Source organism: Cetorhinus maximus, chromosome 8 (assembly GCF_964194155.1).
Source record: "Cetorhinus maximus chromosome 8, sCetMax3.hap1.1, whole genome shotgun sequence".
Lineage (NCBI taxonomy): Eukaryota > Metazoa > Chordata > Chondrichthyes > Lamniformes > Cetorhinidae > Cetorhinus > Cetorhinus maximus.
Genome location: NC_135886.1, coordinates 24,094,324 through 24,122,109, shown reverse-complemented (window position 1 = coordinate 24,122,109; position 27,786 = coordinate 24,094,324). Strand labels below are relative to the sequence as shown.

Below are 27,786 nucleotides of genomic sequence, written 5' to 3'. Positions count from 1 at the left end.
CAGAGTCAAGAGCACAAACGCATCATCTTCATTTTTGTTTTCACTAACTGCAATTTTCGCACGTTATGCCATGGATTAGACATTGGAATGAACTCTAGGAACCGCAACAATGTCTATTCAATAACAACAAAAAAAAATGCTGGTAAAACACAGCAGGTCTGACAGCATCGGTGCAGAGAAAGGCGGAGTTAACATTTTGAGTTCAGAGCCCGGACTCGAAACGTTAACTATGTCTTTCTCTCCACATCTGCTGTCAGATCTGCTGAGTTTTTCCAGCATTTTTTGTTTCTGTTTCAGATTTCCAGCATCTGCAGTATTTTGCCTTTATCTTAATGTCTATTCAATGTCTAAGCACGCTTAGGTTCTACAGAGAACTGAGGGGTTATAACTATCAGAGACTCATTTCAGCTGAAAAGAGAAAGGCTGACGCAGGGTGACCAACTTTCGCTGAGAAAATTAAGGGACACTGTGGTATGGGGGGGTCTGTCAGAGTGTGGGGAGGGGATGTTGCTTCCAGAGCTGTGAGGGTGCACGAATAGGGGGCGAATGGGTACGGTGCACACATGAGATTTACAGGACCAAATTGCAGGAGAAACAGCGTCCCAGTAGCATTCGGCCTAGGACATGGGACTGCAGTGGCCTCAACTAGAGGACAATCCTGTAAGATAAGGAACTGTTGGTCACCCTGGGCTGAGGGGTGACCTAGTTGGGAAGGGTAGCCATAGTGGGGTGCGGTTAGGTCAGTTGGCTAGCTGTTTGGTTCAGAATAACACCAACGACATGGGGTTTGATCCCTGTTCTGGCTGAGGTATACTTGGGGCTTGCCTTCTCACCTTGCCCCGTAACAAAATCACAACATAAGCCATGGTTCAGTAACCCTCGAATAATCAAGGATGCCATCTGAAGAAGACACGGAGAAGATGGGGAGAATTTTCCTACGTGCCTGGAGCTTGGGGCTAGAAAAATTGGAAAAAGAATTACACCAGACAGGAATGTCAACACATTCCTCCCTCCATCAGTTTTCCCAGAGTTTTTTCTGCATGTTTTCTGGAGCTGCCAACAACGGAACAAAAACATAAACATGACTGCCAGACATGAGACAAAAAGAAAAGGATTCGAAAGACTTAATTAACAAAAAAAACCTTTTGATTACTATTGTAGAAATTTCTGAGTGCAACAACAACTTGCATCCATAAAGCACCTTTAACATAGTAAGCGAAAATCCAGATCCATGTATCACTGATCCCAGAACTGAAAGGTAAGCATTTAAGCATTGAAGATTTTCTTGCTGTGGACCTGGATGCCATGTTGTACTTATATTCACACTGACCTTCTATTCAAGCAGTTCAATGGGAGCAGAAAATCCTGAAAGGTCATCAAATTTGGCTATGGCAGGTATTGGGAACAATAGAAAGTCCTTTAATTGGAGTAGTGCCTTACTTATTTTGCACAAGGCAATTTGATATAGCATTTACAGCACAGAAACAGGCCATTTGGCCCTATTGGTCCATGCTAGTATTTATGCTCCACACAAACCTCCTCACACACCAGCTTCCTCCGACACTTCCAGCATAACCTTTATTGCTTACTCCTTCATGTACTTATCTATCTACTCCTTAAATACATTTATGTTATTCCCCTCAACAATGCCATGTGGTCACAAGTTCCACATTCTAACCACTCTGTGGATAAAGTTTCTCCTGAATCCCCCAGAGGAATTATTCCATTGTCTCCACCATCGTTCCATCTAAGTAAGATGATGGACATACGCAGCAAATCAAATCTGTTGGGGCTGGGGTAGCTTTATATGGTGCACTTTTGCTGATGGTTATAGGGACCAATCAGTGAGAGGCAGGTTCTTCCATGAGTGCCACCTAGCACGTTGGTATCAGGTACATTGTTTTCAGTGTTGGCGTTTGTTGCCAACCCACTGTATAGCCAGTGATCATCATGGTGGTGCACATGGCCCACATGAGATGTTGCCAATTTCCTCTGTCATCAGCTAGTGTCTCCCAGGTGCAAGAATCAATGTTCATGGCCTTCATGTCACATGTGCAAGTGTCCTTCTGGTTGTCTGGCTCTGGCAACCTCGCCATACACAAAGTCCTTAGGTATGTGACCATCTTCCATCCTGTGAACTTGCCTGAGCCAGCAAGTCACCTCTACTTGATGAATGCCAACATCCTTGGGAGCTTTGCCTTTCAGAGGACTGCCGCATTCATCATTTTGTCCTTTCATGAGATGCTCAGAATACGTCGTAAACAGTGAAGATGTAAGTTGTTGAGCTTCATTTCTTCATTGCTGTAAGTTGTCCATGTTTCATAGCCATATATCAAAGTGCTGAAATCACATAAACCAGCATCTTGGTCCTAAGAGTCAGCGTTATTCCATGCATGTTTTGTGAGTCAGCTGCTTTCCCTATGCGTGCATTGAGTTCTACCTCAAGAGACAGATTGTTTGGCACTGTGGACCCAAGGTAGCAGAATTTGCTAAACACTGCCAGTAGGGTGTTATTTAATGTGAGATGTCTCTGCCTATGACCAGTTTTCTTGTTCCTTACAGCGAGGGAGAAGAGTTATAGGCATGGGAGAGACAATCTGAGTCTATGTAGCTGAGTTTCAGTGGCGAGTGACCAGCGCAGGATCATTAGTGTAGACGAGTTCTCTGATCAAGAAGTGCTGTATTTTTGTCTTCACTTTCTTTCTGGATAGATTGTAATATTTAGATAGGAATTATTATTTACATTTATGACCCTTAATTTTGGACTCCTCCACAAGTGGAACTATTCTTCTCTATGTCTACCCCATCAAATGACTTAATGATTTTAACGACCTCTGTCAGGTCACCCCTAGAGCTTGTCTGCTCTAGACAAAAGACCCTTAACCTGGTCAATCTTTCCTGATTGTTATAAACTTACAGTTCTGGTACCATCTTTGTAAATCTTTTTTCTATCCTCTGTAGTTTTTCTATATCCTTTTTGTAATGAGAGCATGAAAGCCTACATTACAAATAGAATCCACTCTTTAAAAATTAATTGAAATTTGGGTTAAAAGTGTGGAACTATTTAAATTACTAAGCTATCATCAGTGTCCACAGAAAGCTCATAAACATTAACTCATTACAGTTGTGCGCACAGACACACACACATACTCATATAGGTGAAATGCAGAGAAATTAACATATATAAGATTTGGCATTACAGATGGAATATGTTATGAAAAATCATACTTTCAATGTATCTTTATATATATGTAAAAGATAAAATATATACTGCAATACCACACATTAAAGAATCAAAATACTTGAGGGAGAAAATATTGCAGGGATGTGGAGAAAGAGGAGTGGAGTGTGACCACATGGATTGCTCTTTAAAAAAAACCAGTGCCAACTCAATGGGCTGAATGACGTCCATCTGTGCTGTATTATTTTATGATTCTATAATCCCAGATGAACAGTTCACTCGAGGACAAGCATTAGCATTTCAGCATCACAAAAAATGATGCTTTTTCAACTCCATCCAGGCTGAAACCTCAAGAGAGCATTGCACTACAGCAGGTGCTGTCTGTTGGATGAGATGTTAAACCAAAGTCCCACCTGTCTGCTAGGGTGGATGTAAAAGATGTAATGTGCAGGATTACAGGTATAAGGCAGGGGTGTGGGACTAGGTAGAATCCTCTTTCAGAGATAAAAACAAAAAGCTAAAAGCTACTGCGGATGCTGGAAATCCAAAACAAAAACAGAATTACCTGGAAAAACTCAGCAGGTCTGGCAGCATCGGCGGAGAAGAAATCAGTTAACGTTTCGAGCCTACATGGCCCTTCGGCAGAACTGAAGCATAGTTAGGAGAAGGGAGAAATATAAACTGGTTTAAGGTGGCGGGGGGTGGGGGGGGGGTAGTGGGGGGCGGGGGGGGGGAAGAGAGACGTTGAGGGTGTGGTGATTGTGGAGATAAGCAGTGATAGGAGCAGATAATCAAAAGATGTCACAGACAAAAGGGTCAAAGAGGTGTTGAAGGTGGTGATATTTGTCTAAGAAAAGAAAAGTGCTAATTAAGAATGGAAGACAGGATACTCAAAGTACAGCTCTAGTGGGGGTGGGGTGGACAGACTAACAAGGTTTTAGTTTTAGATTTAAAAATAATGGAAATAGGTGGGGAAAGAAGAATCTATATAAATTATTGAAAAAAAAAAGGGGAGGGGGGGAGAAACGGGGTGGGGATGGGGGGAGGGGGAGTTTAAGATCTAAAGTTGTTGAATTCAATATTCAGCCCGGAAGGCTGTAAAGTGCCTAGTCGGAAGATGAGGTGCTGTTCCTCCAGTTTGCGTTGGGCTTCACTGGAACAATGCAACGAGCCAAGGGCAGACATGTGGGCAAGAGAACAGGGTGGAGTGTTAAAATGGCAAGCGACAGGGAGGTTTGGGTCTTTCTTGCGGACAGACCGCAGGTGTTCCGCAAAACGGTCGCCCAGTTTGCGTTTGGTCTCTCCAATGTAGAGGAGACCGCATTGGGAGCAACGAATGCAGTAGACTAAGTTAGGGGAAATGCAAGTGAAATGCTGCTTCACTTGAAAGGAGTGTTTGGGCCCTTGGACGGTGAGGAGAGAGGAAGTGAAGGGGCAGGTGTTGCATCTTCTGCGTGGGCATGGGGAGGTGCCATAAGTGGGGGTTGAGGAGTAGGGGGTGATGGAGGAGTGGACCAGGGTGTCCCGGAGGGAACGATCCCTACGGAATGCCGTCAGGGGGGGTGAAGGGAAGATGTGTTTGGTGGTGGCATCATGCTGGAGTTGGCGGAAATGGCGGAGGATGATCCTTTGAATGCGGAGGCTGGTGGGGTGATAAGTGAGGACAAGGGGGACCCTATCATGTTTCTGGGAAGGAGGAGGAGGCGTGAGGGAGGATGCGCGGGATATGGGCCGGACACGGTTGAGGGCCCTGTCAACGACCGTGGATGGAAAACCTCGGTTAAGGAAGAAGGAGGACATGTCAGAGGAGCTGTTTTTGAAGGTAGCGTCATCAGAACAGATGCGACGGAGGCGAAGGAACTGAGAGAATGGGATGGAATCTTTACAAGAAGCGGGGTGTGAGGAGCTGTAGTCGAGGTAGCTGTGGGAGTCGGTAGGCTTGTAATGGATATTGGTGGACAGTCTATCATCAGAAATTGAGACAGAGAGGTCAAGGAAGGGAAAAGTGTCAGAGATGGACCATGTGAAAATGATGGAGGGGTGGAGATTGGAAGCAAAATTAATAAATTTTTCCAGAGCCAGTGCAGACTCAATGGGGCAAATGGCCTCCTTCTACACTGTAAAGCTTCTGTGATTCGGAGATCCCGTGGTATGATTTTGAAGAAGAGCAAAGGAATTATCCCCGGTGTCCTGGCCAATATTTATTCCTTGATCAATGCTACAAAATAGATTATCTGGTCACATTGCTGTTTGTGGCACTTGCATACTGGCTGCTTGTTTCCTACGTTACGAGAGTGGCTACACTTCAAAAAAGTACTTCATTGGCTGCAAAGTGCTTGGAGAAGTCTGGTGGACGTGGAAAGCGCTATATAAATGCAAGTCTCTAATTTCCAATTGCGATATTTTTTCCGCAAAATGATATTCTTTGGTCACAACTTGTTTTCAACAAGGAACAAACTGGTTCTGAAAAGAATCGCTAACATAAATAAAAACGATCAGTTGACCGAAGTACAAATGAGCCACTCTGCACAGAAAGCGACATTGCCTGTGGATTTAAACAACAGCTCGCCTCGAACTTGCTCATTGGGAACAAAGCACCCACAGCCCATCGCTCCCACGTGGGCTGCATCTATTTACACAGCAAGTGGGTTGGGCTGGATTTCTGATCGGTCCCCTTGGGGGACCCGAGCCGCCCAATGGTCTGCCTCCCTCGAGGAGCTGCAAAGGTCACTGCGCACGCGTGGGAAAGTTTCAAACGTTCACCCACCGCCCGTTTAATTGACTGACGCGGCCCTCAACCAATCGTCGCGCGACGGCTTGCCCAGTCAACCAATGAAAAGTGAGGACACATTTCTTGACGGCTCGCGGCGAGAAAACAACGGAAAAGCGGGAGGGAAAAGAAAAACTTGAACCGTCGATTCTAGTTTACGATGCGTCGACATTGAAGTTGTTTTTAAGAAAGACATGAATCGAATCTTACTGCGGTTAAAAACTTCCGTTAACGTTGGACATCCCGACCAACCCGAGGAGCGGTTTAGGATCACGTGGGTTCGGTTTGAATGCGGCCCCGCCCCTTTCCCTGCGGGTGGCAGAAAGTCAACAAGGTTGGCTCGGTGAGAGGGTTGAGGAGAAGATCAGGCTGTGAATGAATATAAAGCGTCTGAAGAAGCTGGTGAGGGTGCTTGTTGCAGTCTGGGGTAATGGCTATTGTGAATTTATATCGATTGTATTTTACACTTTGGGGGACCTGAGTGTGAGATGAAGTTAAGTTGGTTGGGTTAAGGGGAGGAGTGGTGAATCTGTCCATTGGGCTGAGCCTTGCCCTGGAGGGAACTTCAGTTCATCACCGCCGCTCACCTTTATCTGTTCAATTGTGCTGCACCCAGAGGATCTCCCTCTTCTCTTAAGCAGCCCCTGGGGATGGAGGATGACTTGCTTCCACTCTGGTTTGATGGGTTCTGAGATGGCGGATAAACCCAGTGCGCGGTCCTCAGGCGCTGCTGCGCGTGGGCAGGTGGTGCTGGACCGAGTGCGGAGGTCGGTTGCCCTCTCTCCGCCTCCACTTTGCCTCTGCATGTTCCCGACCAAGCCCCTCTCCGTGCCCTCCCAGGTGAGTCTTTTCCATAAAAACAAAAAACCACTGTGGATGCTGGAAATCCAAAACAAAAACAGAATTACCTGGGAAAACTCATCAGGTCTGGCAGCATCGGCGGAGAAGAAGAGTTGATGTTTCGAGTCCTCATGACCTGCTGAAGGGTCATGAGGACTCGAAACGTCAACTCTTATCTTCTCCGCCGATGCTGCCAGACCTGCTGAGTTTTTCCAGGTAATTCTGTTTTTGTTTTGGATTTCCAGCATCCGCAGTAGTTTTTTGTTTTTATCCCTGTGTTTAATTGACTGCCACTCCTCTTCAAGAAATGCCTACCTTGAAGAAGTATTGCTCTGCTCTCCGACAGGATTTCCGTCTGTCTCTTCTGCCTTGTTCACCCCCGAGTCTTTTCCATGTTGTTTGCTCACGAGCCAGGGTGTCCCGTGAGCCGGTGGGCATGTTTGATCTCTTCCGGGATGCTTTAAGGACATCCCTAAAGCGTTTCTGCTGTTCTTCTGGGAGTCTGCTGCTGTGATTGAGCTACGTGTAGAACAGTTGTTTCAGGATAATAAAAGCAAAGTAATGTGGATGCTAGAAACCTGAAATAAAAACAGAAAATGCTGGAAAAACTCAGGTCTGACAGCGTCTATGGGGATAGAAACAGAGTTAACATTTTGAGTCCGTATGGCTTCTTCAGAGCTCTGAAGAAGTCATGCAGACTCAAAACATTAACTCTGTTTCTTTCCCCACAGATGATGAGTTTTCCCAACAAGTTGCTTCAGGATTCTGGTGTCAGGCAGTCCAATGACGTGTCCTGCTCAGCAGAGCTGGTTTTAAGCGTTTAGTGCCCTGATGCTAGACAACTTGGCATGGGAGAGGATGCTGCTGTGGTACCACCTTTTTTGCCACCAGATTTGGAGGATCTTGTGAAGGCATGGCTGGTTGCACTTCTCCTACAGAAGGTGCCGCCTGTAAGTCGCACAAGTAGCACATAGGAGCGGAGGGGTCATTGCCCAGTAAATCATGACCTTAGTCTTGAGTTTAAGATCCTGGTCCTCAAATACTCTCTTCCTAAGTAGCAACAGAACATGCTGGAAAAACTCAGCAGGTCCACCAGCACCTGTGAGAGAGAGAAACTTTCGTTCAGAGCTCAGGAGTTATATGGACTCGAAACGTTAGCTCTGTTTCTCTCTCCACGGATGCTGCCAGACCTGCTGAGTTTTCCCAGCATTTTTTATTTTATTTCAGATTTCCAGCATCTGCAGTATTTTGCTTTTACTCTTTTTCTCAGTTGGCTGGGGCTGAGCTCACACACTGGAGGTGCTGATGAATTCCTTAATCTGTGTCTGCCTTTGTCAAGAGGAGATGCCCAAGATATGGAAAATGGTCCCCATTTTCCAGGATCTCACTATTGTTCTTAATCTGTATCCAGAGGATAATGGCCCATTGTAAACCTAACTGAAGCTGCATAGAGTCCTTGTGTCTCCTGGGCAGCCAACTTACAGACACACTCTGGTTATATGACTCATCATTTTCCTGAAACCATGGATAAAATGGGCCTGAAATGGAACCTCGTCTTTCTTTCTCCACCCCGCCACCCCACAAAAAGAAAGAAAACCCATAAGATGCTGCAAGCACGCTGTGGAGAAACGGGTGGACTTTAACTTAAGGCCATTGACCTGTCTTCCTCTTTCTGCTGATGCTGAGTATTCCTAGAATTTCCTGTTTATGCTTTAAATTTTGGCATTTGCAATATTTCCCTTTTGTGATATGAAATGATTAATGGTTGTAAATGATTAACTGTGTTTTCCTCACTGCTTATGCTGAGTGTTCCTAGTATTGCCTGTTTATGTTTTAGATTTTTGGCATCTGCAGTATTTTCCATTTTACAATGGGCTATGTAGAAAACTTCTACAATGTGAAAACCTCAACAGTTATCGTGGCTCCATATCATTATCCAGGGGATATAATCCAAGCGCTTTCTGAATTCCTGGCATTTAGTATTGGTGAAGCCTGTGAATGGTGGCTGCAAATTTAAAAGTAGTAACTGCTGGTCCTTCTCTACATCACTCCAAAGATTCTTTTTGAACTATGCTATTAAAGGAGAGGCTGCTGCTTAGAAGTGCCCCAGTCTTTAATAACCAGCGAATGAATTTCTGATCATGGGATAATTTGGGGGTACATTGCACAAATTATGATATGAAACTAATTTGTCTGAGTATGCAGGGTTTGCTTTGACCTAAGATATATTATCTTGCAGGGCATTGAGAATTTTTCAAAGACACTGAAACCAATTCTGAGTCTTTAAACTTGTTCGTTTTATGGAACTTTTGTTTACGCATGCATCAATCAAAGCTCTGTTCTTGAAATGATAATGAAAATTTAAGATCTTGCAGAGCATCCAGTGAACTACTTTTTAATCTGTCCTGATGCATTCATTCCCACTAGATACCTGAACTCTTAAACTAGTTAAACTATGGTTTGAAAATGAATTAAGTTGTGAAACTGCCATTCTTGTACCATGGAGTTAGATCTGACTAGTCACGATTCAGAAGTGGGAGTGAGACAGCAGCTTTGAACTTGCATTGGTTTGGAATAGTTGATTTGGTGAGTGCACTGTCCTAACTGTAGTATGAAATAGTAGGGTTGAGTGGTGCACCATATAGAATGAACTAAAAAAAAAAATCTTATCTGTATGGTACCTTTATCTTTTTACTTTTGTGAAATACTTAATTTTCACGTGACATATTTTTGGAAAACAAATATATGAAAATAGTTTTACAGTGACTGATGGAATAAGTGGCGTGAAAGGTATTTTCTTTTTTTTTAAAGTCAGTCAGCATTAAACTTTGACTTTACTTGCATTAGCCTACAGATTTCTTTCTTTTTCAGCTAAAGCATTCATTGAGCTAACGGGAAACTCACTGAAGACAAGAATGGATCTGCCAACTGATGATGGTAATTGCAACATTTGCATGCTTGCTGTCTTGAGTTGAACCAGACATTTGTGATTGCAGCATCCTCTTCAATTCTGAGCTGAGTTTCCAATTTGTTTATTATCCATTACAAAAATCACTTTATCTCCATCTCCATAACATCACTTCCATCCATGCCTCCACTCATCTGGCAATAAAGCATTCACCCTATAACTTTCTCACTTCATTATTTCAACTAATCCAATACTCTCCTGCCTGACTTTCTATCCTCTATCCCAATTAAACTTCAGCTCATCCAAGAATTTACTGCCTGTTGTTACAATCTCTGTAGAGACCATTAACGTTTAAAGAGAAATTCGAACAGAATGAAGTCACTGGATTCCATAATTGATTTTACTATATAAGGATCAAGGAAGGCAAACACTACGAAATAAACACTGTCTTAGGTAATTACTTATAATTTACATCTAAAGCACTCAACTGAACCTTCCCTTTTTCACTAGCCCTCACTGCCCCCCCCCCAAACCGGGCCCTGCTGCAGCCCCCAACAGAAAGTCTTGGCCACTTATCAGGTTCTTGATAGTTACCCACTTTCTTGGGTCAAACCTTTTCACAGCTGCCTTGTAAGGTTTAGGACTTTTCTACCCTAACCTGAACTTCCCTCGTAATTCTTGTGCCGTGACTTTATTGGAAAATTAGAAACACCCCTGGTTTCTAATAGTTCTATTCCCTTGGGCCACAGCTCCTTGACAAATTCTTTTCCTCTGCCTTCTGAAATTGAAGCTTACACATCAGCTTAGTTGCTTCCAGCTTGAACCCCAAAGAACTTCTTCAAGAGCCCGAATGTATGGTTGCTAAATTTGCTGATGAGACAAAGATAAATAGGAAAGTAAATTATGAGGAGGACATAGAGTCTACAAAAGGATTTACATAGGTTAAGTAAGTGGGCAAAATAATTGGCAGATGGAGTATAATGTGGGAAAATGTGAACTTGTCCACCTTGGCAGGAATAATAGAAAAGCAGTATATTATTTAAATGAAAAAAGATCATAAAACTCTGCAGTACAGAGGGATCTGGGTATCTGGTTCATGAATCTCACAAAGTTAGTATGCAGGTACAGCAAGTGATTGGGAAGACAAATGGAATGTCGTTCTTTATTGCAAGGGGAATGGAATATAAAAGTAGGGAAGATTTGCTAAAATTGTATAGAACATTGGTGAAACCACATCTGCGGTACAGCTTTGGTCTCCTTGCTTAAGAAAAGATAAAGCATTAGAAGCAGTTCAGAGAAGGTTCATGTGACTGATTGTGGGATGTGGAAAGGTTGGGCCTGTATCCATTGGAATTGAGAAGAATGAGAGGTGATCTTATTGAAACATACAAATTCTGAGAGGAATTAACAGGCTGGATGCTGAGAGGGTATTTTCCCTTGTGGGAGAGTCTAGAACCAGGGAAGTTAGAACAGTTTAAAAAGATGGGGTCGCCCATTTAAGATGGAGGTGAGGAGATTTTCTTTTCTCTGAGGGTCGTTGGTCTGTGGAATTCTCTTCCCCAGAGAGCAGTGGAGGCAGAGTCATTGAATATTTTTAAGGCTTGGTTAGATAAATTCTTGATTGACAAGGGAATCAAAGGGTATAGGAGTTAGATATGAATGTGGATTGAGGCCATGTTTGGATCAGCCATGATTTTATCAAATGACAGAAGAGGCTCAGGGGCCAAATGGCCTACTCCTGTTCCTAATTCGTATGAAAGCTGACTACTTATTTTCATTGAGGGTTACTGTAGATTTCTTCCTCTAGCTCCAAGCTCAGGAAATCTTCCACCTTCTTTTCCCCTTATGAATTGTGTCTCCAAACTGAGCAACCTGCATTTTGCACAGTGAATGATAAAATTAGTATTTTCTCTGCTTAAGGTGCAGGCTTCTTTAACAGTTATTTCTTTTGTTCCCTTGACTCAAATGAACTGTAAACTACACAAGACCAGAGCTGAACTGTTTCTGTGAGCAAATGCACATCCCATCTCTGTGGGGACACGGGATACATAGGATGTTCCAAACAGAAATGTAAACCAATTGTCTTTTTCCTTCAAAACCCCTTTTGATTCTGGGATACACGTGAATAATTTATAGCTCTAATAGAGCTACTGCCCCTCTCTCCAGATTCCCTTGGTCCACCAAGGACCGTCCTTGCTAAAAGAGCTGCTTTTAGCTGCTTTGATCTAGGAACTACATGAATAATTCAAGTTCCTTATTAAAATAACTGTAGATCTGTACCTACCAAAAGCTTGAAGATGGATCATCCATTGATCAAGTTTTCTCCCTTCTAACCCTTTAAACTGTAATTACCCTGGGTCTGTTTGAATTGCACTTACTTCAGGATTGTTTCAGTTTCTCAAACAGATGTTTTAATTTATCTTGCATTTAACACTAATTCCTAAAACTAGAAGTTATACCTCCAGATATTCACAACACTGTACACTTGCTGATCTACAGTGGCCCTTGGTTTTCATGCCTCACCCCACCCACCCGCCTCAAATTTAAAATTTCCCTCCTTCTGTTTAAGTCCCCTTAATGTCACCCTGATCTACCTATGTAACCTCCTCCAGCTCACCAAACTCTGTTCTTATGACTCTGGTCTTTTGTGCATTCTGCCATCATTTTCACACCACCGTTGGCAGCAATCCAAGCTCTGCTTTCTGGAATACCCTTCTGAAACTGCTTTGCCTCTCCACTTTCTTTTTTGGCCCTCATTAAATCCCACCCCTTTGTGATCTCCTAATCTCTCTTTCTTTGTCTCGGCATCCATTGTTATAATATCATGCATTTGAGTGCAGTATGAATTGTGGTCAATTTATATAAGTTGATGACCGGGGGAGTGGGGGGAACAACATGAGGGTGTAAACTCAAGGAAAGTTGCTACAGTACAGTAATACTATTAATGTAACCTGCTACATGTTTAGTTTTTTAAGCCTCCAATACCATTTATTTTTGTATGCTCATGATACTAATCAATTATGGAATTAAATTAGCCATTTTGCATTTGTATTATTGTACTAGCCTCAGCTCCTGGTAATGGTGATTGGCTCCATTTACATTCTTTGGGTTTATGAGTACCAGGGGATAACATAGAAAATAGAAGGAGTAGGTCATTAGGTCCTTGGAGCCTGCCCTGCCATTCAACATGATAATGGCTGTAACTCTGTCTCAAAGCTGTACTCCTGTGCTCTCCCCATTCCCCTTCATGCCTTTAGAGTCCAGAAATCTATTTCCTCCTTAAGTACATTCAGTGACTTTGCCTCCACAGCCTTCTGTGGTAGAGAATTCCATAGATAAACAATTGCACACAATAGCAATTGTGAAGAACTCTGGAGTTTCTGTAGCCTTGAGGGTATGTAAGCAATTTTAACCCTGACGCTGTCCATATAATTATTCAAAATGCACTGAAGAATCTATGGATCGCCTACCTAGCAGTGTTCTTCGATTATCTTCACCATGTGGACTGCAGCGGTTCAAAAAAGTGACCTTTCATCACCTTCCTAAGGGCAACTGAGAATGGGTAATGAATACTGGTCTTGTCAGCAACACCCATATCCTAAGAATGAATAAACAAAACTGGGTTATCTTCTGCTTCCTATTTTGAGTGTGAATTTAGCTTAGCTGTTTGTAATTTCACCTGCTGAGGCAGGAGATTGTGGATTAAGTCCCACGTGATTTAATTATGTAATACAGGCTACCACTTTAGTGCAGAACTAATGGAGCACTGAATTGGTGGTGTCTTTCAATGAGACATTAAACTGAGCACCAGTGTGCCTGCTCATTTGGACATTGAGAAATCTATGTTATGACATCATTGGAAATGCAGGGAATTCCTGGTGCGCTTATTCCTCCCTTCACCTCTCACCACAAATAACTGATTATCTGGTCTATTCATTTCTTTGGAACCTTGCTCTGTACTACTGGATATATTGATTACCTACATAACATGAACGACTGCATTTTAAACCTTGGTTTGCAAACTGCCTTAAGGATGTCAAAGACTTATAAATGTAAGCTCGCTTGCACACTTGTTCTTTGAGTCTGATGCAATAAGTTGTTTAGTGTATTTTCGTAATTAAATGTCAAAATGCTTCACACAGTGAATTACTTTGAAAGTGTAAACTGTTATGTAAATCCTAAAACTCCAGTGTTTTAAAATATTGTGGTAATATTTGTAAAGTAATTCAAAACAAAATTAAACATTTTCTTTTCCTGCTAGATGTTAACTTTATAACTGAAGAAACGTTTGATTTTGGAATTAATTTCCCAACTGAAAGGTAAGATGGGCTTTGTCAAGAAGTGTTGTTAAAGGGGCAAGAAATTGTTTGTGGTTTTCAAGTATATTTATAGTACTTATTACATCAGGAATAAGTTTTTGGACCATGTTCTAACTGCCATTATCTAAATCAAGCACTCAAATCAGAAGGTCAAGATTTTTTAGTTTGGAGTTGCAAGTTTTGCCTACATAGCTTGCACTTTCTGTAAGTGCCACACTTGCCCTATTGTACTGTTCTGGCACTGAGCAGTGCTGTGGAAGGTGTGCTTATGTTTTCTGTGTTCTCCTACTTTCCTTTCCTTTCATGAAGAACTTACTATAGTTAATGTTTCAGGTATCCTTTCTTTGCCATTGTGCACCTGAAACATTAACATGTCTTCTCCTTTCAGATGCTGCCTGATTTGTTGTAACTTGTTTTTGTTTGAGATTTCTAACACTTGCATATTTTTCTTTTTATTCTGTTGTTCCTGTTGTAAGCTCACCTTCTTTCAAATGTATTTTTCCCCTTAAAGGATCGTAGGGTTTTTAGGTTTTTTTATGGGGTTGGACCGATTATTGAGCAAGTAAATTGTCCTGTTTTAACTTGTATTCAGTTCACATTTTTCTGCTTGTACAGCCAAGAATCATTGCTTGAAAATGACCCTGAAGAAGTCTTCATTGGCCCAGTCAGACACTCTGAGAGGTGTGTTGCTATGGGAATCGATGTGAACAGTAATAATGGAAACCAGCAGAAAACAAATGAAAGCGTGCTGAAGTGGAGTCCCCTAAGTGCAGAAAAACTGGTAGAAATAGTGAAGGAAGCAAATCGTCTGGCAAATCAATTTGAAAAATGTGCTTTGAAGGAAAAGGAAAATGCAAAAATACAGGGGAGAGAGGGCAAAAGTGGCAGTGACCGATTAAAATTAGAAAAAGAATCCAAGGCCAAAAGCAGACTTCTACAAGATGAAAGAACATGTAAAAAAAGCCCTCGAAGTCCAAGAAGAGATACGTTTTTTGTGTTGGATAGCCCAAATAAAGCACTTCTTCCTTCTGTGAATCTTCGTGTTGTAAATGAAAACAGTCCAATCACTAACAGTGGACAAGCACATCCTAATGAACCTCAAACCGCCAACTGCAGAACAGAGTTGACCAGTGAGTCTGAACGAATAATCGCTGACAAACCAATACAAACAAAGGAAGGTAACCTATCTACAGAAAGCAAGCAAGCTGCTGTTAAGAAGGTGCTATATTTCACTTAGTTTTGAGCTTAAATTAGATACAGAAATACTATTTATGCACTTAATAATGGTAGAATTGCTAAAGTAATAACCACTAATATTGCTAAATCTTTTAACTAAATCATGCTGTGCCTTGCAACAGGAAAATAGTTTGCACTTGAATTCATTTCCCATAATAGCAAGCTAGCTACTACCAACTAAATGTTTTAATAGCACTCGTTCCTGCTGTCTTATAGTCATTTAACCACAATATCAATTCACTGCTGGAAAACTAAGCAAATGTTCCCACTTCTTTCCCCTCTGTATTCATAAACACACTTAAATTATTTTTCTCTTTTGTTTGTAGCAGTCAGTGCTTTCCAGACCATCTGGTTTGAAACTTCCATCTGGTTTTAACAGGAAAGGAAACATGCATTCAATATCTCCATCCAAACCCTACCAGTATCCTAAAAAGGATTCACTGCTTGCACCCTTGTCCTCAACAGGGAATCTAAAGCAAACCAAAAGTAGGTACATGAAGCAGTTTTACTACTTTACATTATATGTACAGAAAAAGCGATTAACCCTATGTTATTGTGCTTGAGAAATAGTTAATTATTCATATCAACATTTTAGTGTTTAAGCACACCCAAAAAAGTGTTTACACTATTCAGTCAAGCTAGTGTAATTTCATTCATTGTTGCCATTTGTATATTGGTTGTTTCTGGTTGTCTTGATTTTGCAGTAACTTGTCTTGATTTTGCAGTAACTTGTCTTGTATGGTAACAAAAAAGGCTTTAATACTGAATTAAATTGTAAATGTCTGATGTGTGATTTGCACCCAGGCAAATGGAGGAAGGAGGAAAATGTAATGGCTTTTATTTTTGTAAAAGGTACATCATTAAACAACTCGGTAAATCCCTCTGGAAAGAGTACTGTGCTTCACAACAAACAAGGTAAAGAAAAAGCACCAATGATATCAGAGAGCAAGATGCCTAGTTCACCAATCTCTTTTAAACTCTCCGCTGACACAAACATGAAGCCACTTCCAAGTGCTAACAGAGCTACCAGCACAGAGATCAGCAGTCGAATACAACCACCAAGCAAGCTGATTACTCCTGGAAATCGTTTGAGACCTGGATCTGTCTCATCTATTCGCGCAGGTAGCAAAAGTGAAAGGGCCAGTTCAGCTGTGCTTAAAGGAAATGGATCAGAAAGGCAACTCAAAACTACAGGTAATTTTTATTTTTGAGCAATTTCTACAATTTCCTCTCAAAACAATTTCAACATTGAATTGGTTAAGTTTATCTAGTGGCATAGTGTGTTACGATTTCTGCCTCACTATATATTGCAAGCTATTGTTGTAAAGGATTTTCTCAACTTCTGGATGAACTTTTAGGTGAAAATGGTGTATTAAAATAAATGCTAAAGCAGTGTATATCCTACGGCACAATGAGCATCATGAACTCTGAGAAGGAAAGAGAAAATACTGTTGTTTCTGTTGCTGTCTGTACTTGAGGTAGTCATTTTGCCATATCTTATTGTCGATTGCTTTTCTTTTTCTTTTAGTTACTTCAGCTAAGCATCTGAATTCTAGTGTAAGTGCTTCAGCAATCCAAAATAGGCCTCAGCCCAAGAAAGCAACTTCAAGTAATGTAAAAAGGTAATGTTTGCTCAATAGCTTAATAAAGTACAATTAATTTTATAGAACTATGTCTGAGAAACATCTCAAATTGCTTTGCTTAATACAAATGACTTTAAAATCAGTGCTGTTCTGTATGCATGCACAGAAGACCAATTTACACACAGCAAGATACCCACAGAAAGCAATGAAACAAAGGACTGGTTAATCTATTTTGGTAGCGTTTCAGAGATGAATATTGACAAGGGCATCACAATAACTTCATAATTTTGTGTAAATAGTCCAATGAACCTTAACGTTTACATAAAAGTTGATTTGGAGTTTCAGTTTATCGTCTCATCTGAAGGATGGCACCTCTGATCATCCAGCTGCTTCAATCTTGACTACTTATTGTGAATAATGGTGTGAGGTTTGAATCTACAACCTTTTGACTTATAAGTGAGAATACAACCAGTTGAACCAAGCTGATGATTTAACTGTTCACTGCTATGCTATTGGGAAGGCAAACTTGTAAATGTGCCTTATTCCTGTATGCAATCCACTATTTCAGTTGATTCATTCAAAACAGTTACTTCTATTGACTACATAATTCTTACAAGTTCAATTGTAAAGAAGTAAAGTGTCCTCATTGGTTTCCTATGATTTTCAAGACAAAATTGATTACAAAGGAAATAATTTCCTGTTAAAGTACTCTAGAACATGTTTGTAATATTTAAGCAGTTGGATTAAGTTGTTACTCACTGGGTACTTTTTTAAAAAAGGAAAAGCTGTAGTTGTCGCTCTAGTTTTTATTGAGGCACAAAATGATAGGATGCAAGGTCAAGTTTCATGCAATGAATTACTGATCATATCTGATATTGGGGAAAACATGAACAATGCTATTTGCTTTATTTTTGGTAAAGTACAAACTTTGAGATGTATACATTTGTGAGAGCACTTAAAAATTATATTCCAAATCCTTTCATTTGCCTTTTTTCCATAGTAACTGCAACCTTCAATGTAGAAAATCAAAGTTTTAAACAAGTATGAACTACATGAGTCTAGCATGTATCATCACACTTGTTAAAGGTAAAAATTATTAGTGATAGGCATTTTATCCTGGAGCCTGAAATTGATTAAAAGCACCTAAAATTTATCTGGATTTCTATAGGGAGTACTTAAGCATTGACCTTTAAGTGACAGCCAGGTTAAAAATCCGAACAGTACAATCATATTCCTGGTAGACAGCCACTACTGGTGAGTGATATTATGCTACACTTAATGAACATGTAAACTTGAGTTCCAGATTTTAACAGTTTTATTCTGACAATCAGTGCTGCTCACTTATTTTTAGTAAGTTAAACTAACAGCAGTGACTAGGAATAATTTTTAAAGTATCACCTGACTTATGCAAATTACTTTTCACTTATTGCATAGACCATCAACAATAACAACTTATATAGCACCTTTTTTAAATAATAAAATGTCCCAAAGAACTTCATTGGTGTTATGAAACAAGATATAACACCAAGCCACATAAGGAGATATTTGGGGAGATGACCAGAAGGTTTAAAGGGGCGAAGAAAGACAAGAGGGTTTGGGAGACAATTTGAGAGTTTATAGCCTTGGCAGCTGAAGACAAACCACTAATGGTGGAGCAATTAAAATCTGAGATGGACAACAGGCCAAAATTGGATGAGTACAGATATCTCCGAGGGTTGTAGGGCTGGAAGAGATTGCAGAGAAAGGGGGGAGCAGGGGCACAGAGGGAGGGACATGTGAAAATGAGGATGAGAATTTTAAAATTTAAGGTGTTGCTTGTCTAGGAATCAATATAGGTCAATGAGCAAAGGGGTGATGGATGAATGGGACATGGTACAAATTAGGACATGGGCAGCAGAATTTTGGTTGCCTTCACGTTTATGAAGAGTAGAACGTGGGGCACCAACCAGGAATGTGTTTAAAACTGTCAAGTCCAGAGGTAACAAAGGCATGGATAATGTTTTCAGCAGCAGATAAACTGGAATCGGACAAAGTTATGGAAGTGGAAATAGGTGGTCTTAGTGAAGGTGAAGATGGATGTTTGGAAGCACAGGCCTGGGGTCAAAGGTGAAACTGAGGTTATGACACTCTGGTTCTGCCTCAGATTGTGGCCAGGGAGGTGGAATTGGTGGCAAGGGGATGGGGTCTGTGGCAGAGACTGAAGACAATGTCTTTCGTCTTTCCAGTATTTAGTTGGAGGAAATCTTTGCTCATCCAGTATTTGATGTTGGACAATTGGTGACGAATTTGAGACAGTGGAACGGTGGTAGTAAGGTAGAGCTGTGTATCAGTGGTGTACATGTAGAAACGGGCATTGTGTTTTGGGACAATAGGAGAGGCCAAATTATAGCTGTTTGGTGAGCACCAGAGGTAATGGTGCAGGAGTGGGAAAGGAAGCCATTGCAGGTGATTCTTTGGCTATGGTTGAATAGATTAACAATGCATTTGGGTGAGTGCTGTTCCATCCAGCTAGACAACAGTGAAGAGGTGTTGGAAGATGCAATGATTACCTTGTCAAAGGCTACATACAAGTGGGGAAGTAAAGGAGGGTTAGTTTACCTTTGGTACATCAGCAAAGTCCCCCCCCCGCCCCCCCCTGTTCAGCGTGACAACAATTTTTCTGTTATCATCTTTCAGCTTCTGAAAATTAGGGACAGCCTTGCATACCCATTAGGAACTAGGTGTGGGCTGGGGAGATTTTCATTCTATCATTCTAGCCTAGATCTACATACAGGTCCCCATTTTTGATGTCTTTTAGTTTGAAGTTGCACAAATCTTATCGAAGTATTTTCACAATACATAACTTACCATTGATATTTGGTCTTGTGTTTGCAATAAAATTATCGTATCCATCAAATTGTCTTCTTCTGTACTAATGTGTTCAATCTAGCATTTCATGTAAGAAGTATTGTTTCACTCAAACTTGCCACTTGCTTGTGTAATACCACAATATTTGGAATTATCTTTCATGTCTTAACAGTGGATCCTAACTTAATGTGCATGGTAATGTACTGAATGATTTGGGTGTCAGCTTTGGTTCAGTGATGGTACTCTCATCTGAGTCAAAGTCGTTGGTTCAAGTTCTGCTCCAGAGACTTCAGGACTTAGATTAAGCTGATGCTTCAGTGCCGTACTGTGGTCTGTGGGGCCTCGTTCTGTACAACTTGGCTGTCTAATTTCCTTACATGTGGCATGAAAGGTGCTGTATAAAGGCAAGTTCTTCTCTATAATTGTACCATCATTTTACCAATGAATTTTCGAACACATTTTAGAAATATGAAGTGATATGATTGCATGCACAAAATTTACAAAAAATGAAACTCGTATAATCCAGTACTCTCTGCCAGAACAGAAGCTGTGCTTTGTACTGGTGTTAGTGGGATGTTTATATTTGTCCAAGTAATTGGTTCAGAGCTATTAGTAAATAGAAACATAAAACATGTTTTACATTTAATATTCCATTTGTAACATGTCCTGGTGTGGTCTAATTGCTGCCCACGGGAGGAACTATAATCTAAAAAATAAAACTGGTCTCAGAAGTTACTAAGACTATTTTAAATTTCTTCGTGTTGAAATAACATTAAATTATAGAAGGATGAAATTCATTAAAACAATTAAGGTGACATTTTAAATAGAAAACATGAAGTATAGATAGCATTTTACCAGAAAGAAGAGTTTGGGATTGCTTTAAGCTACTACCCCTTAAACAATCCAATATAAAAAGGTTTGCTTGTCCTTCATGCTGTGTATTATGTATCAAAAGCATGGTAAAAATGGCATAAACTACAAAGGATTGAAACAACATAATGTTCTTCATAAAGGTATGTAGCTTATATTAGGAACTTTCCTGCTTCATCTAGTATATATGCTAAACATTCTGCAGATATATGCAGTATTGCTGTTTTTATATTCTATGAAATAGGATATTACCCCTTTTTGAATATAATCTTGTGTGTAGCTTTGTCTCTGTAATTTCTAAACTCAGTCTTGCTTTCTTTTTCAGATGATCGCCTTTTTTCAGGGTTCAATGAATATCGACTCTGAGGGATGACTTTTCTTGAGTTTCTAATAAACCTGTGTATATCAGCATTTATTAAAATTTTACTGTGGAATATTGTGGTATTTCTCATAAGGGAGGATATTTGTATGTGAAAAAGACTGAACACTAGTTGACAAGGTGGTAAATTTAAAATAGTTCTAGAACCCTTGAAATTTCATCTAAGTTTCAAAGCTCTCTGATGTTCCACTGAAAAGTTACTCCGTGTTACGTAACCTCAGATGAAATCAAGAAAAGTGACATTAGCCTTGATTATTTGGATATCTCAAATTTCTGAAAATGCATCTTAAAGTTCCAACTTTTATAAGTTTTTGTCTCGGCTGCAACTTCAATGTCACAAATATAGTAGTGGGACTATCTGGAGGCCAGAGGAAATGTGCTTGTAAAGTCTGAGACTGTAGTGCACATAGGGGGTTTCTACCTCTTCATAAGGGATTAAAATTCAACAAATCCATGGGACCTGATGCCTACAGCCTAGGACGCTAAAAGAGTGCATCCACTATTTCTGCAGCGAACTGTGATTTTTTCCAAAATTTCTTAGATTTGGGAATCTATCAGTCCCATCAGATTGGAAGTTGGCAAATGTTACACTGCTTTTTCAAAAGAAGGGAGAGAGAAAACAGGCATATCAGTTGTTGGGAAAATGCTAGAATCTTTTTGAGGACGTCTTAACAATTCAATTAGAAAAATATAGTGTGATTAGAGCAAGGCAATGTGGTTTTACAGAAGGGGAATCTTGTTTAACAAATTTTATTAGATTTTTTTGAGGATATAACTAGTAGGGTAGATAAAGGGGGATCTGTAGATGTAGTAAACCTGGATTTTCAAAAGACATTTGATAAGATGCCACAAAAGGCAAAGATAAGGGTTCATGGGGGCGGGTAATATAAGTATGGATAGAGGATGGGCTAATGGACAGAAAGCAGAGAGGAGGCATAAACGGGGCATTTTCAAGTCAGTAGCCTATGACTAGTGTAATGCTACAGGGATGAGGGCTTGGGCTTCAGCTGTATACAAACTATATTAATGACTTCGATAAAGAGACAGAGTAATGTAAATTTGCTGATACAAATCTAGGTGAAAAAGTAAACTGGGGAGGACACAGGCTGCAAAGAGATATAGACATGTGGATAACAGATGGCAGATGAAGTATAATGTAGAGAAGTGTGAAGTTATTCACTTTGGTTGTAAGAATAGAAATGCAGAGTATTTTTTAAAAGATGTGAAACATGTAAAGGTTGATGTTCAAAGAGACTTGGATTTGCTCCTACAAGGAATGCAGAAAGCATGCAGGTACAGCAAGCAATTAGGAAGGCAAATGGCATGTTGCCCTTCATTGCAAGGGGTTTGGATTACAGGAATAAAAGGTCTTGCTACAATTCCACAGGGTTTTGGTCTCTGTTTTTAAGGAAGGATATATTGCATTGGTGGAAATACAGCAAAGGTTCACTAAATTGGTCCCTGGGATGAGGGATTGTCCAATCATGTGTAACCTGTTGGGTCTATATTCTCTGGAGTTTAGAAGAATGAGGCAATCTCATTGAAATATAAAAGATTCTGAAGTGGCTTGATAGGGTAGGTGCTAAGAAGCTGTTTCTGCTAGTCAGGGAGCCTAAAATACGTGCACACAGTCTCAGGATAAGGGGCTGATCATTTAGGACTGAAATGAGGAGAAATTACTTCACTTCAGGGGTTGTGCTTCTTTGAAATTCTGTACCCTTGAAAGCTGTGGATGCTCCATCTTTAAATACTTTTAAGGCTGGGAAAGACAGATTTTTAGTCTTTAAGGGAATCGAGAGGTATGAGGAGCAGATGGGAAAGTGGAGCTGAAGGCCCAGACCAGCTATGATCATGTTGAATGGCGGAGCACATTCGATGATCCATATGGCCTACTCCTATTTCTTTTGACACTGGATTAGAAAATCACATGAAGTTGAAAATTGAATTCAAATTTTGAAACTTGTGGACTTGTACCAAATAAAACAAACTAAATCCTGTTGGATGGTCATAGAACTCGACTAGTTCACTAATGTTCATCAGGGAACAGAACCTACTCCTCTCTCATAGTTTGGCCAAGTGTTTGACTCTTTCTGCCTTAATTAAGTGTCTTGATTATCTCCTGAACACACACACTAAAATAAGAAAATGAGTCCTGCTATATTCTGAAAACATAAGATACTTCCATATGATACAAAAATATAAATGTGAGAATGGACCTTGTAAAGTTTTGATACAATTCTATTAAACTTTTTATTTCTATTTTAGTATTAAGAAACACATTGTAGTTCATTGCATAATAAAAATTATTCATTACACATCTTTTGTTTAAAAAAAGCTTCAGTAAATGCATCTTTTAGCAAATAGTTGTGGGTCTTTCATTTGTAGCTTCTATTTATAAGGTCAAAAGTGCCATGTGTCTCCCAGCACAGACAAATGAAAATTACCACATTGTGTATGCAGAGTGACCTGATTATATCGTCAGGACAGCTGTTGTTGGCTACAACTGGTGTGGAAAATTGGCTACAACTGGTGTGGAAAATTGGCTAGTTTCTCTCTCATTGACGAGCAGTTTCCAATGGAATAGTTGTGAACATGAGGCAAAAACTATAAAGCATGAACACATGACATGAATACTGTATATCCTGCTGGTATCCTTGTCAAAGTAGGGACCTGAAGATGCTCCAGGGCTCGCAGTAAAAAATGAACTTTCGTGACCCCCCAAGTCAGGATGGTGAGTGGCTTGGAAGGGAACTTCCAGGTAGTAGTGTTCCCATGCATCTGCTGCCCTTGTCCTTCTAGATGGTAGGTGCTGTCTAAGGAGCCTTGGTGAGTTTCTGCAGTGTATCTCGTAGATGGTACACACTGCTGCTTCTGTGTGTTGGGGGTGGAGAGAGTGAACGTTTGTGGAAGGAGTGCCAATCAAGTGGATGTCCTGGATGGTGTCAAGCTTTTTGAGTTGTAGGAGCTGCACTCATCCAGGCAAGTGGAGAGTATTCCATCACACGCCTGACTAGTGCCTTGTAGATGGTGGACAGGCTTTAGGGAATCAGGAGGTGAGTTACTCGCCACAGGATTCTTGGTCTCTGATTAGCTCTTGTAGCCACGGTACCTATATGGATAGCCCATTTCAGTTTCTGGTCAATAGTAATGTTGACAGTGGGGGATTCAGCGATCATAATGCCATTGAACATCATGGAGCAATGGTTAGATTCTCTCTTGTTGGAGATGGTCATTGCCTGACACTTGTGTTGCGTGAATGTTACTTGCCACTTGTCAGCCCAAGCCTGGATATTGTCCAGGTCTTGCTGCATTTGGACATGGACTGCTTCAGTATCTGAGGAGTTGCGAATCTTAACATTGTACAATCATAAGCGAACATCCTCGCTTCTGACCTTAAGATGGAAGGAAAGTCATAGAAAATAGGAACAGGAGTCAGTCATCGGCCCTTCGAGCCATTCAATAATTCAATATGATCATGGCTGATCCTATCTCAACGCTGTACTCCCACCCTCTGAGTGAAGAAGTTTCTCCTCATCTCAGTCCTAAATGGTCTACCCGTAATCCTGAGAATGTGACCCCTTGTTCTTGAACACTGCCCCACCCACCACAAGCAAGAGGAAATAACATCCCTGTATCCAGTCTGTCCATCCCTCTCAATTTTATGGGCTGAACTTCTAGCTCGGCAGGTGGGTGCACGCCCGACCCAACCGAGTGTAAAATGACACGCAATGACGTCAGGTGAGCGTCCCGACGTCATCGCGCATTCGCACAATATTTCGGTCAGCAGGCATGCCCGCCAATTAAAAGGCCTGTTAAGGCTATTGAAGAGGTAATTAAAATAAATTTTTCGCTGCCCATCCAACCTTACGGTTGGTGGGCAGGCGAAAAGACCAAGTTTTTTTTGGAAACCACATCCATGGGCGGGATGAGGTTTCCTACATCAAATAATTAAATTAACGTATTTAACAATGTATCTCCTCGTGACAGAGTTACATGAGGGGACATGTTTTATAACAATTTTAAAGACCTTTATTTTTTATTTGGAAACTTCAACTCCCTGATGCAGCCCTGTGCCTTGGAGATTTTCAAGTGCGCACGCGCAAAGTTCATGCTTGCCCTCCTTCACCCCCCTCCAACCTACACAGGCAGCGCTGCTGCGTGCGTTTCACACTGGGCAGGCCTTAGTTGGTCCACCAGCATGAAATCTCTGTGCCAGCCCTGATCACGGTCGGCTTTCTGACCGAGCCTGCCCAACAAGGACAAAATTCTGCCCTGTTTTAATGAGATCTCCCCTCATTCTTCTAAACTCCAGTGAACATAGGCCTGGTCCGCCCAATCTGTCCTCATACAACAACCCTGCCATCCCAGGAATCAGTCTGGTGAACCTATGCTGCAAGAATATCCTTTCTTGGGTAAGGAGACCAAAACTGCACACAATACTCCAGGTGTGGTCTCATCAACGCCCTGTGCAGCTGCAGTAAGACATCCTTGCTCCTGTACTCAAGTCCTTTCGCAATGAAGGCCAACATGCTGTTTGCCGCCTTAACTACTTGCCCCACCTGCATGTTTGTTTTCCGTGTTGGGTGTACAAGGACACCCAGGTCCCTTTGCACATCAACATTTCCCAGTCTATCACCATTTAAATAATGGTGCTTCAGACCCACTGTGAAGAAGGGTCATTCGGACTCAATGTTAACTCTGTTTCTCTCTCCACAGATGCTGAGCTTTCCCAGAATTTTCTGTTTTTGTTTCAGATTTCCAGCATCCGCAGTATTTTGCTTTTACCATTTAAATAATACTCTGCCATTCTGTTTTTCCTACCAAAGTGGATAACTTCACACATGCATGTTATACTGCACCTTAAAGCCTCTTTAACATCCTCTTCATCACTCACACTCCCACCAAGTTTCATGTTGTCAGCAAACTTGGAAATATTGCATTTGGTTCCCTCATCCAAATCATTGATATATATTTGAACGGCTGGGGCCCAAGCATTGAATCCTGTGGTACCCCACTAGTCACTGCCTGCCACTCTGAAAAAGACCTCTTTATCCCTGCTCTGTTTCCTGCCTGCTAACCAATTCTCAAACCCATGTGCTTGAATTTTACACATTAACCTCTTATGTGGGACTTTATCAAAAGCCTTCTGAAAATCCAAATATAAATACATGGTTCTCCATTATCTATTCTGCTAGTTACGTCCTCAAAAAACTCCAGTAGGTTTGTCAAACATGATTCCCCTTTCATAAATCCATGTTGACTTTGTTTAATCCCGTTGATATTTTCTAAATTTCCTGTTATCACATCTTTTACAATAGACTCTAGCATTTTACCTACTACTGATGTGATGCTAACTGGTCCGTAATTTGCTGTTTTCTCCCTCCTTTTTTAAATAGTGGGGTTACATTTGCCATCCTCCAATCTGCTGGGACTGTTCCAGAATCTACAGAAATTTGGAAGATGACAACCAACTCATCCACTATTTCCATGGCCACCTCCTTTAGTGCCCTGGGATGTAGATTATCAGGCCCTGGGGATTTATCAGCTTTCAGTCCCATTAATTTCTCCAGCACTATTGTTTTAGTAATACTAATTTCCTTCAATTCCTCCTTTTCACTTGACCCCTGGTTCCCTAGTATTTCTGAGAAGTTATTTGTGTCTTCCTCCATGAAGACAGAACTAAAGTAGTTGTTTAATTGCTCTGCCATTTCCTTGTTCTCTATTATAAATTTTCCCATTTCAGACTGTAAGGCACCTGCATTTGTCTTCACTAATCTTTTTACATGCTTATAGAAGCTTTTACAGTCTGCTTTTATGTTCCTTGCAAGTTTACCCTCATACCCTATTTTTCCCCTCTTAAGCAATTGGTCCTCATTTGCTGAATTCCAAACTGCTCCCAATCTTCAGGCTTGCTACTTTTTCTAGCAACTTTATATGACTCTTCTTTGGACCTAATACCATCCTTAATTTCTTTTGTTGACAACGGTTGGGCTGCTTTTCCTGTTGTGTTTTTGCACCAGAAAGGAATGTATAACTGTTGCAATGCGTATATTCGTTCCTTAAATATTAGCCATTGTCTATCCACCGTCATGCCTTTTAATGAAGTTCCCCAATATATCTTAGCCAACTCATGCCTCATACCTTCGTTGTTTCTTTTGTTAAGACTTAGGACCCTAGTTTCAGATCGGACTACATCACTTTCCATTCTAGTGAAGAACTTATCATGTTATGTTCCCTAAGGGACCCTGCACAAGATTATTAATTAACGCCTCCTCATTGCACAATGCCAAATCCAGGATAGCCTGTTCCATAGTCGGTTCCTCAACATACTAGTCCAAAAAACCATCTCGTACACACTCCAGGAATTCATCCGCCACAGTATTATTGCTAATTTGGTTTGCCTAGTCTATATGTAAATTCAAGTCACCCATGATTACTGTAGCACCCTTGTTACATGCATCTCTAATTTCCTGTTTAATGCTGTCCCCTACCTTATCACTACTGTTTGGAGGCCGATAGACAGCTCCCACTAATGGTTTCTGCCCCTTGTTGCTTCTCATTGATGAAGCGATTGGGCCTAGGACACTACCCTGAGAAACTACTGCAGTGATGTCCTGGAGCTGAGATGACTGACCTCCGATAACCACAACCATCTTCCTTTGTGCTAGGTATGACTTCAACCAGCGGAATGTTTTTCCCCTTATTCCCATTGACTCCAGTTTTGCTGGGGCTCCTTGATGCCACACTTGGTCAAATGTGACCTTGATGTCAAGGGCACTCACTCTCACCTCACCTCTGGAGTTCAGCTTTTTTGTCCATTATTGAACCAAGGCTGTAATGAGGTCAGGAACTG

At 41.0% G+C, this 27,786-nt stretch overlaps 1 protein-coding gene across 5 annotated transcripts; it reads left to right on the top strand.

Annotated features, from left to right (window-relative positions):
- The first annotated feature begins 6,000 nt into the window (after positions 1–6,000).
- On the top strand, positions 6,001–23,294 carry LOC144683522 (uncharacterized). 5 transcript variants are annotated; one of them, XR_013577285.1, is made up of 9 exons: positions 6,001–6,353; positions 9,663–9,728; positions 13,961–14,018; positions 14,634–15,237; positions 15,581–15,740; positions 16,107–16,448; positions 16,783–16,876; positions 19,857–20,088; positions 20,880–23,294. XR_013577285.1 is itself a non-coding variant. In XM_078546595.1 (8 exons), exons 2-8 carry the CDS (start codon positions 9,707–9,709, stop codon positions 20,881–20,883), a joined length of 1,284 nt encoding a protein of 427 aa, XP_078402721.1. In that variant the 5' UTR covers positions 6,001–6,353; positions 9,663–9,706; the 3' UTR covers positions 20,884–23,294. The 5 variants fall into 5 exon arrangements, 4 of the variants coding, with proteins under 4 accessions (XP_078402721.1, XP_078402718.1, XP_078402720.1 ...); XM_078546595.1 differs by lacking the exon at positions 19,857–20,088; XM_078546592.1 differs by having other exon boundaries at positions 17,175–23,294.
- Positions 23,295–27,786: the final 4,492 nt, after the last annotated feature.